The sequence below is a fragment of the Marmota flaviventris genome, chromosome 1, assembly GCF_047511675.1.
Source record: "Marmota flaviventris isolate mMarFla1 chromosome 1, mMarFla1.hap1, whole genome shotgun sequence".
Taxonomy (NCBI): Eukaryota; Metazoa; Chordata; class Mammalia; order Rodentia; family Sciuridae; genus Marmota; species Marmota flaviventris.
The window spans coordinates 72547685-72564954 of record NC_092498.1 but is presented as its reverse complement, the minus strand read 5'-3'; the positions used below and the strand labels follow the sequence as shown (position 1 = coordinate 72564954).

The window sequence follows — 17270 nt, the reverse complement described above, 5'->3', positions numbered from 1 at the left end:
CCTCTTTCCCTTTCTTTAAATTGAACTTCCACATTCAACCATCCAACCCCTTAGCTTTATTATAATGTTTCCATACCCCACAAGAAAGATCTAATAGTGAGCTGGGCTTGGTGGCATACCTGCAATCCCAGAAGCTCAGGAGGCTGAGGTAGGAAGATTGTAGGTTCAAAGCCAGCCTCAGCAACTTAGCAAGGGCTTAAGCAACTTATCAAGACCCTGTCTCTAAATAAAATATAAAAAGGGGCTGGGGATGTGACTCAGTGGTTAAATGCCCTTTGGTTCAATCCCAGGTACAAAAAGAAAAAGATCAAATAATAAATTTTCTAGCAGATAATAATGAACACTCATGTCCTTCAAAGACTATAAATATTATTAGTAAATATTCTTCTAATCTATATGAGTACCAAGGTGTAAACTTGGTGGGGTGCCATTTTGTTTCATTCTACCTAGGGTCTTGTAGCCATCTCCTTTGATTCTAAATGCTATAATGAGAATTTGGGCCTTATCACATCATAATACTGTGTTGTGTGTGCATCTCAGAAGAAGCCAGAGAAGTTTTAAATATCCACCATTTCTGTGTTTTTCCTTAATTTATATTATTTCAGTATAATGCATTTAATTAACCTGTTGAAAACACAATTCAATTTTGAATAAATACTTTTTTGGCTATAAAAATGTGCAGATTTTGAACAAATTATGGAACTTTAGAAATAGGCAAGACAATTTACCAAATCCTTTATTAATCTCCCCAGCAAGATACATATGGCTGTATATGACCCCTAGGTTAGGCTGTCTTCAATTTCTCCTGTACTAGAAATATTCCTTTCTCTGAGTAGCTCTAATATTATCAGCTTTACACAGTTTAGTCCTGGATTACAGACAATTTTATAATTGTTGGAAGTCTTATTGTCCTGAGAGTGAATCTGCCTTCTATAGTTCTTGTATAACCTCTAACACTTTAAATGGGGCACAGCAAAAAAAAAAAAAGTCATCTAATAAATTCATCATATATTTTATCATTTCATTTTTAGGTTCCATTTCTTTCATGATAATCAAAAGGAATGTTAGGTTTCCATTAAGTCATTTTGCTTTGTTCAAAAATTAACAAAAATATTACAAGACATTGTGATATTAATGTGTTTCCGTTTGGAATTCCTGAATCTTCTTGTGTATTGCTTTACAAGGAAACTAACTTCAGTAATAGATTTTTTTTCTTCTGCCTGATGTCTCTTTTGTGAATTATCTGACACTGACCCACATGTTTACTGAAGGAGCTTTTCTTTTATCTTAGTTACTTTTTATTCTTATGTACTAAATGATTTTTACTAAAATGAAGTTTTCAACTTATAATGTATTCTTTTTCTCACTAGTGTGATTATTACAACAGTTCTATACCTCTCAGATGCACTTCGCAAGAACTTCTTAAATGAAAACTTTGATTATAAGGTAAGTATCCATTTAGATGACTGTCTCACTTGGGCTAAAAGATTTGTATTGCATTTTAGTAGATTAACTAATATATTTCCTTGTCCTATATTAATTTTAACTGTGAATAGTATTAGAACACTTTCATTTTATTTGCACACAAGCAGAGCTATAATAATGCTTATCAGCTTGATGGAGATCAATAGTACTTAAAAGAAGATAGATCTTTATTGTTGGTATACATAATAATTCTTGCTCTTTTCTGTATGATTTAGTTGCATAACAAAGAAGACTTAGAATATAATGTTTTCAAGAATTTTTTTAAAGTAGTTTATATGAAGAAAAAATTACGAAGTAAATGCTTGATTTACTTACTCCTCTAGCTTCCCATGTTTTAGAATTAATCAATGAAAAAATAAGAAATATTTCTAAAAACTTTTTTTCAAGCAGAACTTTCTGTATAATATAATATGAAGTGATAGACCTAGGTGCCTAAAAATTCTTGATTCCTATTTTTTTCAAATGGCAAACAAAGATAGGAATTATCGATGGTGGATTCTCTTCTCGGTGTGGTACTGTTTAAGCATCTCTGTGTCTTATTCTTTTTGAATAGCATTTTTCATAAATAAGCATTTAATAAAATTTCCTTTAATGAATAATTTAAAACTATCAAAAAAGCACGAATACAATAAAAACCAATGGGATTTGAATAATTGCATATTTCTTTAAATCATTTCTCATAATAGTATGTCAGAATTTCATAATCAGAGTTCTAGTTTTTGATATTTTTATCTTCTATTTCCTTCTTACAACTCCCCTTTTTGGATGCATTCCAAATTTGGCATATGTTCTTAATTGTTTCTTTGGATAAATACTTATTAGTGGAATTGTTGAGTTAAAGGTTGAACCAGTTGTATTTGATTATCTATTTTCCTAAGTCTGTCCAACACTAGAAGAGGCAGCTTTTTCCAATAGTTAGATAAGGGGACCATCTTTTTTGCTTTAATTTGCAATTTCTTACTAGTTATTAGTTATTCACTAGTTACTAGTTATTTATTGAAGTTCATATTTTGTGAATTTTCTGTTCTTGACTTTTTTTTTAATTTTTTTATTGTTGGCTGTTCAAAACATTACATAGTTCTTGATATATCATATTTCACACTTTGATTCAAGTGGGTTATGAGCTCCCATTTTTACCCCATATACAGATTGCAGAATCACATCAGTTACACATCCATTGATTTACATATTGCCATACTAGTGTCTGTTGTGTTCTGCTGCCTTTCCTATCCTCTACTATCCCCCCTCCCCTCCCCTCCCCTCCCCTCTTCTCTCTCTGCCCCCTCTACTGATATTCATTTGTCCCCCTTGTATTATTTTTCCCTTTCCCCTCACTTCCTCTTGTATGTACTTTTGTATAACTCTGAGGGTCTCCTTCCATTTCCATGCAATTTCCCTTCTCTCTCCCTTTCCCTCCCACCTCTCATCCCTGTTTAATGTTAATCTTCTTCTCATGCTCTTCCACCCTAAGTTCTTGACTTTTGTTTATTGTTTTCCCTGGGTTTGTTTGTTTGGAGATGGGGTTTCATTGTATTTCCCAAGCTGGGATCATATTTATGATCCTCCCACCTCAGACTCCCAAAGTATCTGGAATTGCCGATGTGTATTATTGTGCTCAGCTTGGGGCTTTATCATAATCTTTTTTATTTCTCAGAACTCTTTACATATTACAGATAGTCTTTCCCATATTTCTTATAGCTCGTTGTCTATAATTTTACATGGCATCAATTAAGACATAGTTTTTTTTCATTAGAAGTTCTACACATTTTTTAATGTTTATTTCAGGAAATTATACTCTGATCTATTTCTTATTCTGTATTTGGTATAAGAAAATATAGACTCAAAAGATTTGTCTGGGCAGGGAATTTTTAAGTATTGTCTGAATTGAAAGCAATTAGCATATCCAAAGAAGCATATACATTTTTTAAAGTTCTACATTAAAAGCAGTTCCAAGACTGAATTCATATAGGAATAAAGTAACCCATCTTATATCTCTGCCTCACAGGAGATACAGAAATAAGAGAAATAAAACATATTCCATTTAGCATCTACCCAAGAGCTTATGGAACTTGGGATATAGCTTTGAAGCAATATCTAAGTAGAGATTATTTATGTGTTTACTTCTTTTTATAGAAAATTTAAAGCATAGATTTATAAAGAATAGAGAATAGTATCATAAGCCTCCATGTATTCATTTCCACCCTTAACTGTTATCAAGTTGAATCTTATTTCAACTCTACCCCCAACCATTTGCCACTTCTGAAGTAAATCCAAGATATTGTGTCACTTCACCTACAAATATTTTTGTAACAATAGTATTTAAATATTTGCTCTTATTTTAGATCTGGGATTCCTACTTTTACCTTGCAGTCATTTTTATAAACCAGTTGTGTCTGCAGTTGGAGATGTTCACACCTTCCAAAAAGAAAAAGGTGTTAGAAAAGTAAGTACCACTATGTGTTTAGGTGGGAATGTTAACTTCTAGAAGGTGCTTGTTCCAAATGGCTCACGAACCAAAAGATCCATAACTAGAAATCACAAGTGGGATAGCAGTAATCAAAAGGGCAATAAGCAATTTCTTAGGGAAATTTCAATATTTTGAACTTATTTATACATTTTTATCCCAAGTCTTTCAGGATTCAAAATTATTATAGCAGCAAAAAAATATGAAACTGATTCGTTTTACTGAAATATTTGTGTAAAGAATTGATTTAGAGACATAAAGACATGTACATTAGACATGTTTAATTAAAAACATCGTGCCTTTTAATTGAGAATGATAGGTTGTATTCTACAGAAACACAAATACTTCTTTGTTCTGGAGGTTCTGTGTCAGGATTGCTTTTTGCTATTTCAGGTACGGTGACATGCGGGTGACAATGGGTTGTGAGATTTTCAGCATGTGGCAGAACCTAGGTAAGTGATGAAAAGAAGCCTCTACCATTGCACAGCTTATCATTGTACTTTCAAGCATACAAACGAAGAAGAAGGAAATTTACCAATGACAGCATTTGAAACCAAATGTCAAAATCAATAAGAATATCTATAGGAAGTCATTGGCATTTTGACAGTGAGTAAAGTTACAACTAATTCTTTAAATTGGTGTCTGAAAAATCACCTTTCCTTTATGTGTTTCATTATTAATTAATGGTAAATTTTAGAATCTAGCATTACTCCAGCATTACACCCATTATTTCTAGCAATGAGCTAGAGGGTAATTGGAGACTATAACTACTCAAAATGTCTAGCAGTCTAAATTGAGGCTATGAATCATCATAAATTTAGATTAAATTTCATGAAACATTGACTTAAACATCATCACTCTAAAAACCTTCAGACCATTGACCTGTGTCATAAAGAGTATAGCCAAAGGACTTTAAAAGCATCTGTGGTTGCTAAGAGACTGTTATATCCAATTTTGTTAAATCTGCCACAGCAGATAGAGCATATTATTCCAGCAAATTGATGGCACAGATATGGTTGCACAAAAAAGAATAATATTTTGGAAACAAATTGATTTAAAAGTCATTGGCATCATTCTACAGATTTGTAACATTTAATTTGGTATGTTAACTATGTAAGTTTATAGTATTCATTAACAATTATTGCATTTTAATTCCTCCTTGTGATTTATTAAAATGATTGACCTATTTAAGTTGAATATGTAATGATCTGAGCATACCTTCTTTCTTGGGCTCATCCAATAACAATTTGGAAATGGCAGAGTTTGCTTTCTGTAAGTGAAAATAGAACCATTATCATTTTGCTTGAATTATTACAGAGTGATTTTTGACTAGAATATGTTTGTCCCTCAAATACACATGGCAGTTTGAGGGTGCCTCATTATATATAATTGAGCCCTGTGTTCAGTGCTTGGTGGTGATTTCAGTAAAATAAATGAATGAATGAATAGATAAGTAATATAAAAAAGGAAGTTATCATCTTCAAAATAACCTCCAACTATGAAAGGCCAGCCAGAATAAATCATGATCTGTCTTTAGATTCAGTTCAAAATTAGCATTACATGTTTGTGTTACTTGTAGAATGCTCCTCTTAGTCTTCATGTTTGATTGTGTCCTTGTTTTTTCAGAAGCAGATCAGGGACCTTATAGATCCATATTACAGTTAGCATTAATTTAGCAAGCTATTTTCCAAAGTATTTTGCACTGAGGTGTTCAAAGAGAGTTATGATTATTTAGCTCTTTTCCAAGCCAATTATAAGATAAATATAGGACATATTTGGTTTGGTTACTAGAATATTAGGAAACATGGCAGGCTTTCTCTTCTGGATAAATCTGAGCATTACTATGTGTGATGATTTCCACATAAATCTTTGTCTGGGCCAGGATAGCTATGCACTGAGGCTTATGTCCCGTGGTCTGCAAAATTAAGCAGACATACAATTTTTTTTTCTCTATTTTGTCTTTGTTCCAAAACAAAAATATTTCTGCCTCTGGTTTTTATGTTAAATTACTTCTCTGTTTTTCTTAGATTTCTAGAGATGGTAAAAAGTCTCTTAAGCACATAGAGCTCATCATGCAGTATCTTTAGAACATTGCACCTCAAAAGTGGACCAGCAGCATCAGTCTCACCTGGAGGCTTGTAAGAAATGCAAATTGTTTGGTTCCACCCCAGACCTACTGAGATAGAATCTTTGGGAGACTACCCAGAAATCTTAGTTTTAGCAAGTTTTCCAAGTAACTCTTAAACACTTGACTAGAACCGCCCTGCTTTATGCAGAATTATCCCCCTTCTCTGTTGTTAGAGCTCTGAAGACTAGCTCTCTCACAGTCTAGAACTCTCTTAGAGAAGGCTCATTATATACACCTTTGAGTCCCCAGCATGATATAGTTCAAGAGTAGGGTGAGTATATATTTTATTTTCATTCCTTGGTTTCAGTATTATTTCCCAAGTTGTGTCCTAACTTTTCTGAAACTTCCAAAACATGAGGTGAATTTTAAAGTTGCTAGTATATAACAGAATTTGAATGTGTTCAAAAATATTAAAACCCCTTCTCCAGCATACATTTTTGCAAAATGATAAGAAAAATTAAATATTCAGTGAACTATTTAGACAATTTTATAAGCTTCAAATTGGCTTATATTACTTAGGAATATCAAAATAAATTAGTTATCGTATGTTAGTTATAACAAAAATATATGAGATATAATTTATATGCCTATAAGAATGTCATATTTAATATTTGAATGCTAAATAAGAGTTTATACATTTTCATATTTTAATTTTACAGACCAGTAACTCATAAAATATTGACTATGTGCAAGTTATTTGGGGAAACAGGAAAATGGGGTCTACAACCGTTAAAAGCTTAGTTTTAAAATCTTGCATTTTAAACTTTTGCCGGATATATGTGGAACCAGAAGAAATCCTGATAAAGTTACTGTCTTTTAGTAAAGCTAGGGTTTTGGCTCAGCAGTAGAGCGCTCGCCTCCCACGTGCAAGACCCTGGGTTTGATCCTCAGCACCACATAAAAATAAATAAGTGAAATAAAGGTATTGTGTCCAACTACAACTAAAAAATGAATATTAAAAAGAACAAAAACAAAAGCTAGTAAATTTGTATGAGTTAATAAATTAAGAACCTCAGTACTTTTTAATAGATACAAAGAATATTTACTTTTAGAAAATAAGTTGAGCGCAGGAAATGCCTGGTCTGACGAAATACACTTTTTACCACCTGAAAGGCTTTTGCTGGTTGGTCTAATTTGGAAATACAATTTTACTGAGCAATATTTTTAAATCAGATTTTTGTCTTTGGTGTTTAGCTTAGATGTGTTGAATTCTTACATATGCTGGCAATGACTTGGCTTTTTCCTAAAGTGCTCTTAAATATAAAGTGGAGCAGATGTGGTAGCACACACCTATATTCCCAGCAACTCAGGAAACTGAGGCAGGAGATTGCAAATTCAAGATGAACCTGGAAAAGTTAGTGAGACCCTTTCTCAAAATAAAAAATAAAAAGGACTGGGGATGTGACTCAGTGATAAAGTGCCACTTGAATCAATCCCCAGTACTGGCAGACATAAATAGAAAGCTGAAGGATGTTCAAATCTGGTCATTATATCCCCTAGAAAATAACCTGTGAGCAACTTTTCAACCTGTGAGACCTGGAACTACTTAAGATTTCCAGTTGTTATTTTTAACCGTAGCCACCAAACTAGTAGACAAACTCAGTTGGGTGTACTTGAAATATTTTGTAGTTCTAAACTTATATAACAAGTTATCTGTAGTATTAAGTGGTTTTTTATAACTATTTACAAACAGAAAGTTTAAATTTCTTCCGGAACATTTGGATCCTTTAATTATTTATTAAGCCAACAAAAGCAGGAGACACAAGCTGCACCTTCTCTTCCTCTTTAATGAGCTTTTGAGCAATCAGGGTCAAAGTGCCCATTCACCTTCATGGGGGTGAATCAAAAGGTTCTGTTATTTTATACTTCAGCCCAAGAATATGAGGCCTGGATGGGGACATAGGAAGAAAACCAGAAAGTTTCTTGTGTACAGACAACCAGTGGTACCCCACAGGTAAACAAGGCAGGAATTTTTTTTCCCTTAGGAGACAGCAGTGGTTCTTGGAGACAGAAAGGCTTTTGCTCTTCATTGAAATTTTGAATTATGCTCCTTGTCTCCATTGCATCTGGAGCACTGGACACAACAACATTATCCTATCACATGATTGAAATAATTTTTTTAAGTATTTTTAATTGTAGTAAATTACACATAAAATTTGCCATCTTAACCATTTCCTAGTTCATTCCATGGTATTAAGGACATTCCCATTATAACACAATCACCTCCAACCACCACCCATTTATAGAACTCTTTTCGCTTGGCTAAACTGAAACTCTATACACATTAAACAATGACTCTTGGGTCCCCTTCCTTCCCAGCCCATTTTACTTTCTAGCTCTGAATTTGATTATTCTTAGTACTTTAAGTGGAATAATACAGTATTTGTCTTTTTGTGACTTTTGTTTCACTTAGCAGAATCCCTCAAGATTCTTACATGTTGTAACGTGTGTCCGAATTTCCTTCCCTTTTAAGGTTGAGTACTATTCTATTGTATGAATGTGCTGCATTCTCTTTATTCATTCATCCATTTCTGGATACATGATTGCTTCAACCTTTTGGCCATAGTGAATAAGGCTGCTATGAACATGGGTCTACAAGTATCTCCTTGCGACCCTGCTTTCAATTCTTTGAGGCATATGCCCAGAAGTAGAATTGCTGGATCATGTGATCATCATTCTATTTTTAACTCAACCATCTACCATATCATTTTCCATAACTGCTGCAGCATTTTACATTCCCACCAACAGAGCATAAGGGTTCCATCCTCACCAACACTTGGCTGCTTTCTAAGGTTGTTGTTGTTCATAGTCAACATCCTCATGGGTATGAGGTGATATCACATTGTGGTTTGGGTAAAATAACTTATTTTTAAAGAATAAAGACCAACTAGTGATAAGTGAACACCTTTTCTTGACTATGCTATTTCTCAGCATTTTCATTTTTCTAACTTGAAGGATTATAAATACTCTATCAAGAGAAGGGGAAAATACATATTTTTCCCCAAAAATTTTATCTGTTGGTACTTGTACTGGTATGAATAGTCTGCAGAGAGGTTAGATTTCACTACTGTGTCCCACCTTTGGCCCTCATCTTACTGCAAGTTTAAGTTTTTTTCTCTATTTTTAAATGAACTCACATTCCTACTAAATATAAAGTGAGCTCTTTGTTCCACATTTGCAAACACAGCATCTTGTAACTGCTGTAGAAAAATCAATACTTCCCTAGCAGGCTGTTCTGTGTGCATAAATATAAAACTCCAACAGCCCAAGAAGCAGGTGCCCTAAATACTTCAAAACAAGACCATGTGGCTGACAACTTGAGATGGGGAAATAGACTAAATCTATAGTTTAAAAAGAAATCATTTAAAGGAAATTTAGTTTGCTATTGCTATACAAAGCTCAAATTTTTGCTTTGCTGTTTCAGGAGGAATTAAATTTTCAATGGTTGTGGTGCCTGTTCAGGTTTGCACAGATTCTGTGTTCCCAAAGTGTGTTTTCAGCAAATAAGACTATTCTTGTGCATTTCTGCACAATAATTTAAATGTAGGTGTGACTGTTGCATGACCTTATTCTCATATAAGACTACAGAATGTATTGTATGGGCCTTGTTTGGATTGTGTTTGAAATAAAACCATTATAGATGATGTCTTTTATGAAGATCAGGCAAATTTTAACATAGACTGGGTTTTAAATTAACAAATGTTGTTTGTTTTGTTTGGCATGATAGAGATTGTGATTCTGCAATCTTAAAATGTCCAGTTAACAATATTTATTGATATTACACAAGTAGAATGATCTCTCAGACTTGCTTTAAAATGCTCTAGGAAAAAAAATTATGTGGGATGTTAAATGAAATAAAACTAACAAAAATCTTGATATTGAAGCCAATTGATGGGTTTATGGGGATTTGTCTTTCTATTCTCTGTCATTTAGTGTACATTGTTATTTGTTTTTAATTATTTTTTGTAGTTGTAGATGGACAGCATGGTATTTTATTTATGTGTTTATTTTTTATGTGGTACTTGGGATTGAACCCAGTGCCTCATATATGCTAGGCAAGTGCTCTGCCACTGAGCCCCAACATTGATATTTTTGAAAAGAAGAAAATTGGGTTGTAAAATGTCCATAAACATGAGAATTTTTTTTTAAAGAAGAGATTAAAAAATACTCAAGCAAACAGTGGTAAATAAAGTTCATGGCATACTAATTATGATCTTCATTAGAGAGGGCAAAGAACACCATACTTGAGAAAGATTTAAAACTAACATTGGGGCTGGGGATGTGGCTCAAGCGGTAGCGCGCTTGCCTGGCATGCGTGCGTCCCAGGTTCGATCCTCAGCACCACATACAAACAAAGATGTTGTGTCCACCGAAAACTAAAAAATAAATATTAAAAAATAAATAAATAAATAAATAAAACTAACATAGTAGCTTTGAATTTCATTCTGCCCACTCAGGCCTGGGAGAACTAACTGGACTGGCAGGAATTTCAATTTATTTTGTATTTCTTCTCTTTTTCATTCTCCTTCCACACACACCCAAAAGCTATGCAGAGCTTTAGTGTCTTATCCAATGGTAAAGCAGCAGAGAGGTCTTCTGGGATAACTGGTCAAATGCTAAGATGTCTGTTTTAGTCAGATTTGTCACTGCTGTGACTAAACGAGTAACCAGAACAATTTTAGGGGAAGAAAAGATTATTTGGGGGCTCATGGTTTCAGAGGTCTCAGTCTATACTGGCTCCATTCCTCGGGGCTCAAGATGAGGCAGAATATCATGGCAGATGAATGTGAAGGAGGGAAGCAAAGATCAGGAAGCAAAGAGGCTAAGCTCAGCTCACCAAATGTATACCACAAAGGCACGCTCCCAATGACCCACCTCATCCAACCACATCCCACCCACCTTCAATTATACTTGGTTAATTCCTATCAGGGGAATAATTCACTGATTGGGTGAAGGCTCTCGTAACCCAATCATTTCACCTCTGAATGCTTCTGTATTGTTTTACACGTGAGCTTTGGGGGGATACCTCACATCCACGCCATAACAGTGGCCTTTGTCCTGGTGCACTTGGTTCCTTCAGTGTGATGGCTCTTTGTGGCTAGACTTCAAGACCCTGCAGCCATTTCCTGGGGCACAATAGTGGGACAGAGGTAAGACCCATAATTTCAGGATTTACCAGCCTTTGCCCTGACAAGAATATCCTTTCCTCTTTTTTTCTTTTTTATTTTCCACTTAATAGGACATCTTGAATACACAGTGAGTTTAAGCCTTTGCAAATGGCAATGAGAGTGATTGAGTTAAGGGTGCTTCTTCTGCTTTCTGCCGCGACAAAATAACTGAGGAAAGAATTTGCAAATGCTAGCTGCTAGTTGCCGGCTTGAAATGTATGTTTGAAGAACGAGGTATAAATAGGGAGAATGATGAATTGCTATTTCATTGAGTAGGTTGATCTTGAAAGGATTCAACTTTTTTTCTTTTTTTGGAGGAAAGTATACAAAGTTAGACTGATAAGGAAGTTGATTTCGAGGTGTTCTTGCTTTGATGAGGAAAATAAAGCAGTCTTTTGAGAAAGACAAGAGATTGCCTGAGTCAAAATTCAAAGTAGGAACACACAAGGAATAACCAGCCAGGTTTCTTCCTCACATATAACTGGTATGGATAAATAATTTAGAGAGGGTGAGGTACAATGAAATTACTTTTGATGAAACCTCGAATGAGGAAGGGACTGTGTGACTTCGGTGATATAAAAGTAAAGGGACTTTCAGATGGGCAGAGGCCTGTGAGCTGTCCAAAGCCTCTTGTCTTTAATTCGCTCTGAAACTAAACCCAAGGTAAAATCGATAAACTTCCCAATTGTGATAGAGAAGCAACTCCCTGAAATCTCTGTGGAGTACCCAATCCCAATAATGGGGGATGTAACAGATGCCCCAGGATGCTATGTCTGTAACAGCTAAATAAGAGGGCAGGCATGTTGCTAGAACAGATCATGAGGTCTTGGCCCATAGGACACTCAGGATGTGGAGCAGGGGTGAGGATATCCTTCCCTGAGTCAAGGAAGGTGTCTGAGATTCCTGAGACAGCATCAAGAACTATCATTAGGAAGCTGATACAAAGCCCTCTAGGTGTCTGCAAGATAAGAGGTAATTCAGACCTGTGGCCTCTGTCAAGGGCACCCTTTCTAGGGAAATAGAAACCCAGAGGGAATTCAAACTCAGAAAGGCACAGAGCCTCCCATCTTTTCCCGTTGCCATATTGGTCTCTATGAGTGGACAAGATGCTCCTCAGAAGGGTTTTGACAAAAGGATTGGTAGTACAGATCATGAGGTCTTGGCCTCTAGTGTATCAGAGCTCTTCTGATTGCATTTGACAAAGACAAAGCCCAAAATGCCCCCAGTTAAACTTGTGTTGAAGAAATACATGGTACAGTATAGCTGGAAAGCCTACAGGTAGATCTGGCTTCAGGCATGATAGTTTTCTAGAGAGAACACTGGGCCTCACCATTTCCTAGCTGTCCTTGTTCCATGCGCTGTGTTAATTCTCAAGTAGGCTGTCTCCATTCAGTGGGAAAGTGGCTTTTGTTGGCTTTAAAACAATTGTTCTATTTCCTAAAAGCCCCATAGAGAAGTCTTTCAGGGCCACAAATTTGCCCTACTGGGTGATGTGTCCTTCATGAACAAATCCCTAGGTTCCAGGAATTAACCTGTGACTTTACAAGACCCAGGTTATATGCCTTTCTGAGACCAGGATGGCAGAGTGTGTACTCCCTACCCCACATTCCCAGCCCATAGAATGACAGATGAACCATTTCCCCCAAAGGACAGGATGCTGGCCAGATGGCATGTCTGACTCCCTCTTCCCTCCCACCCAGATTCTGGCTTAGTTCCTTTCTTGCCTTTGCCCTCAGACAACTTTATGAGGAAAAACAGGCAATTCCTACCAGCTCACCTTTTCTGTTTCTTTTTACTCTTTAATGCATGGTCATACTTTCCTTCACATTACTCTTCTGCCAAAACTAAAGGCCTGTGTTGAATCCACAAGATAGTGATTACTAATTCAAACTAGAGCCAGCCTGCTTAGGTTCAAATGCTGGCCACCCTGATCACTAGCTGAGGAACTTTGGGCAAGTTGTTTAACTTCCCAGGTTTTAGAGTTTCCTTCTCTCTAAGTGGGAGGTGGTAGTTCCTACTGCCTGGAGTTGTTATGGGGAATAAATGAAATTGTACATGCAAAGCAGCCCGAGCCCTGCCTGCCACATATAAGTGCTTTCCAGTGTCAGCTGCTATTAGAAATAAGTCACCACCTCTAATCCTTTTGTAGTCCACATCACCACTTTCCCATGTTCCCCTGCCTGCCTCTACCCCATCTCTCTTGTTGGCAACTCCTCTTGTCCTGGCCCTGGTGTGCTCAACTTCCTCTAAGCAGCTTTCTTCAGTTTTCCCAGATAGGATGAATTGTGCCATCTTTTCCCCTCCTCTTCTATCCTTTGTCTCTCTCTCTCTCTTTTTTTAATTATTTTTAAAAAATTATTAACACATATTAATTATACAACTTAATAGGTTTCACTGGGATGTTTCCATATATGCATATACCATGCCTTGATCATGTCCGCTCTCCCTTCTACTCCCTCCCTCCAGGCCCTTTCCTAATAGGCCTAATAGTCCCTATTTTACTTTCACACCATCCCTTCTTTTGTTTTTTCTTTTTTAAGTTTTCACATTTAAGGGAAGATACGCAATGGTTATCTTTCTACGAGTGGCTTTTTTCACTTAAGATAATGTTCTCTAGTTCTATCCATTTTCCTGCAAATGCCATGATTTCATTCTTTTTTATGGCTGAATATAGGAAGGAAGGAAGGAAGGGAGGGAGGGGGAAGGGAAGGGAAGGGAAGGAGGGAGGGAGGGAGGGAGGGAAGGAGGGAGGGAGGGAAAGGAAGGGAAGGACCTTTTCTTTATCTGTTCACCTGTTGGCAGACACCTAAGCTGGTCGCATCTTAACTATTATGAATACTGCCACAATAAACATGAGTATACAGATATCTTTTCTGCATGTTAACTTCATTTCCTTTAAATATATCTATACATATGGTAGTTCCATCTTTTGCTATTTTTAGTTTAGTTTTGTTTTTTGTTGTTTTTGGAGGTACTTCCATATTTTCTATAGTGGTTACACTAATTTACATCCCCACCAAAGTATGTAAGGATTCCTTTTTCTCCACATCCTCACAGCATGTTTTTGTTTTTTGTTTTTGATAATAGCTGATCTGACTTGGGTGAGATGAAAGCTCAATGTAGTTTTGATCTGCATTTCTCTGTTGACTAAAGATATTGAGCATTTTTGCATATATTTATTGGCCGCTTTCATATCTTTTTGCCAAGTGTCAGTTCAGATCATTTGACTATTTTTTATTGGATTACTTGCTCTTTTTATGTTTTGGTTTTTTTGTTGTTGTTGTTGTTCATATATTCTGGATATTAATCCTCTGTCACATGAATAGATAACAGATTTTCTCCCACTCTGTAGGTTCTCTCTTCACTCTGTTGATTATTTTCTTTGTTATGCAAAAGCTTTTTGATTTGATGTAATCACATTTTTCAATTGTTGACTTTTGTTTCCTCAGCTATTGGAGACCTGATTGGGAAATTGTTGCCTGTGCCAATATCTCAGAGTGTTTCTCTTGTGTTTTCTTCTAGCAGTTACAAAATTTCAGATTTTACATTAAGGTCTTTGATCCATTTTAAGTTTACTTTTGTACAGGGCAAGAAATAGGGGTCTAGTTTCAATCTTTAATGTGTGAATATCTGGTTTTCCCAGCACTGTTTGTGGAAGAGGCTGTTTTTTTATTCTCCAATGTATGTTTTTGGCACCTGTGTCAAGTTTGTTTCTGTATCCTGTATTATGTCCTATTGGTCCTCATGTCTTTTTATACCAAATACCATGCTGTTTTCATTAATACTGTTCAATAGTACATTTTGAAATGAGAAATCATGAGGCCTTCAAGCCTCATTAATTTTGCTCAGGATTGACTTGCCTATTCAGGGTCTCTTTGCTGTATTTGCATTTTGATTTGATTGTAGGAATTTTTAAATTTCTCCAGTTTCTTCAAAAAAAATCTACTCTTGTCTTGAAAGAACCCACCATTCATTAAAAAGGGTGTCATTCAATCTCTAAGTATTTTTTTTTTAATTTCAGTTGTGTCTCTTGCTGATTTTTAGTTTCATTCCATTGTGATCTAATAATACGAAGAAATTATTTCAGAGGTTTTTTGTTTTTGTTTTTGTTGCTGTTGTTGGGACTTGCTCTGTAGGCTGATATATCATCAATTTTGGTAAAAAATTCCATATGTTAATGAAAAAATGTTTATTCTGCAGCTGCTGGATAGAATATTCTGTAGATTAAGTCCATTTGGGTCTAAGTGTAATTTAATTCTGATGTTTACTAGATGATTTTGTGTGGGGGAGGTCTGGATGTTGTAGCTATTGGTAATAGCGGGGTACTGAAGTCAACTATTATAATCATATTGTAATATGGCTAATATGTGCAGTAGTGTTCAGTTGCTCTGACATTTGGTCCATATGTGTTTATAATTATTTTATCTTCTTGATTGTTTCCTTGATCAATGTTTGTGGTAACCTTCTTTGTCTCTTCTGATTTTGAAAGTCAGTTTTTTCAGATGTAAGTGTAGTTACTCCTGCTTGCTTTCAGATTTCATTTGCTTGAAATATAATTTTCCATCCTTTCACTTTCAGATGAGGTGAATTTCTTATAGGCAGGATATTGTTGACTCTTCTTTTTTAATCCATTCAACCAGTCTGCATCTTTCTTTTGGTGAATGGAGACCATTTACATTCAGGGGTATTATTGTGTTCCTTTCTTTGTGTTGATTTTCTTCTTATTGTTTTGAATATTTTATGTCTATTTCTTCCTATTATTCATCTTATACTTTACTATTTTGATAATGTTTGATTCCTTTCTACTTGTTTGCCTACTCTTGTAGTGAGATTTATTTTTTCCTGTGCTTTCATGGTTGTATTTTTCTTTCTCTTCTGAATACACTTTGAATGTAGGATTCCATTAAGTATCTTCTGTAATGTGGGTCTGATGGTCATGAACTGCCTAAGTTTGTGCTTTTCTTCAGAGGTCTTTATTTCTTCCTCAATTCTGAAGGATAACCTTGCTAGCTATAGTAATTTTGGTTGGCATTTATTTTCTTCCAGGGCTTGAAATACATAATTCCATGCCCTTCTATCCTTTAGACTTTCTGCTGACAAATCTGCTTATTCTAATGGGTTTACCTTTAAATATGATTTGGTGCCTCTCTCTTGCAACTTCTAATATTCTTTCTTTGTCCTGTAATTTTGGCAATTTAACTATAATCTGGCATGGAGAGGTTTTTTTAGGCCATATCTGTTTAGGGTTCTAAATGTCTCCTGAACCTACATGTTCATGTCTTTTCCAAGACTTGGGAAATTTTCTTCTATTATTTCACTGAATAATTTATCTCTTCTCCTTCTTATACGCCATTTATGTAAATACTTGATCTTTTAATGGTATCCCAGAGATCTTAGATTTTTTCCCTCTCTTCTTTCTTTTTTTATTCCTTTCATTCTTTTTTAATTGTTGTCTGAATATAATATTTAGGCAGAGTAGCCTTCAAGCTCTCGTGTCATTTTTTTCTCTCTGCTCTATCTAGTCTGTTGCTCAGGCTTTCAACTGAGGTTTTTATCTAACTTGTGAGCTTTTTATTTCCAAGATTTCTCTTTGGTTCTCTTTCAATTGTTCACTTATATATTGCATTGTTTTCCTTATTTCATTCAGCATTTAAAAAGTTTTTCTTTTGAATTCTTTGTAATTTCATCTACTTTGATATCTCTGTAACAAGTTACTATGAAGTTATGAACTCTAGGAAGTAGAGTTCATTTGCCTTGTTTTTTCACATTTCATATGCTTTTATGTTGAGAGCTGTACATCTGTTGAGATGCATATTTCTTCTCTTTTTAGGTGAAGCTTTCTTAATAAGCTGTCTTCTCCTGACACTATGTCTTGGGGTATCAGTTTGTTGTTCAATATTGAGTTTAATTTCAATTGGACTTCATAATATAATCTCCCTGTGGTTTCTACGGCTGTGATTAGTGGTTTTTGACATAATGCCTACTGTGTCAGAGGCTGAAGGAACTTCTTTCTCTAGAAGTCTCA

At 35.3% G+C, this 17270-nt stretch overlaps 1 protein-coding gene across 3 annotated transcripts in view; it reads left to right on the top strand.

Annotated features, from left to right (window-relative positions):
- Positions 1-17270, top strand: part of Dock4 (dedicator of cytokinesis 4) — a 439856-nt gene that overhangs the window by 362907 nt on the left and 59679 nt on the right. For all 3 annotated transcript variants that reach the window (XM_071613555.1, XM_071613553.1, XM_071613552.1), the window contains 3 exons: positions 1371-1446; positions 3828-3928; positions 4343-4401. In XM_071613555.1, coding sequence (XP_071469656.1) covers positions 1371-1446; positions 3828-3928; positions 4343-4401 — 236 coding nt within the window. The remainder of the gene's footprint in view (positions 1-1370; positions 1447-3827; positions 3929-4342; positions 4402-17270) is intronic.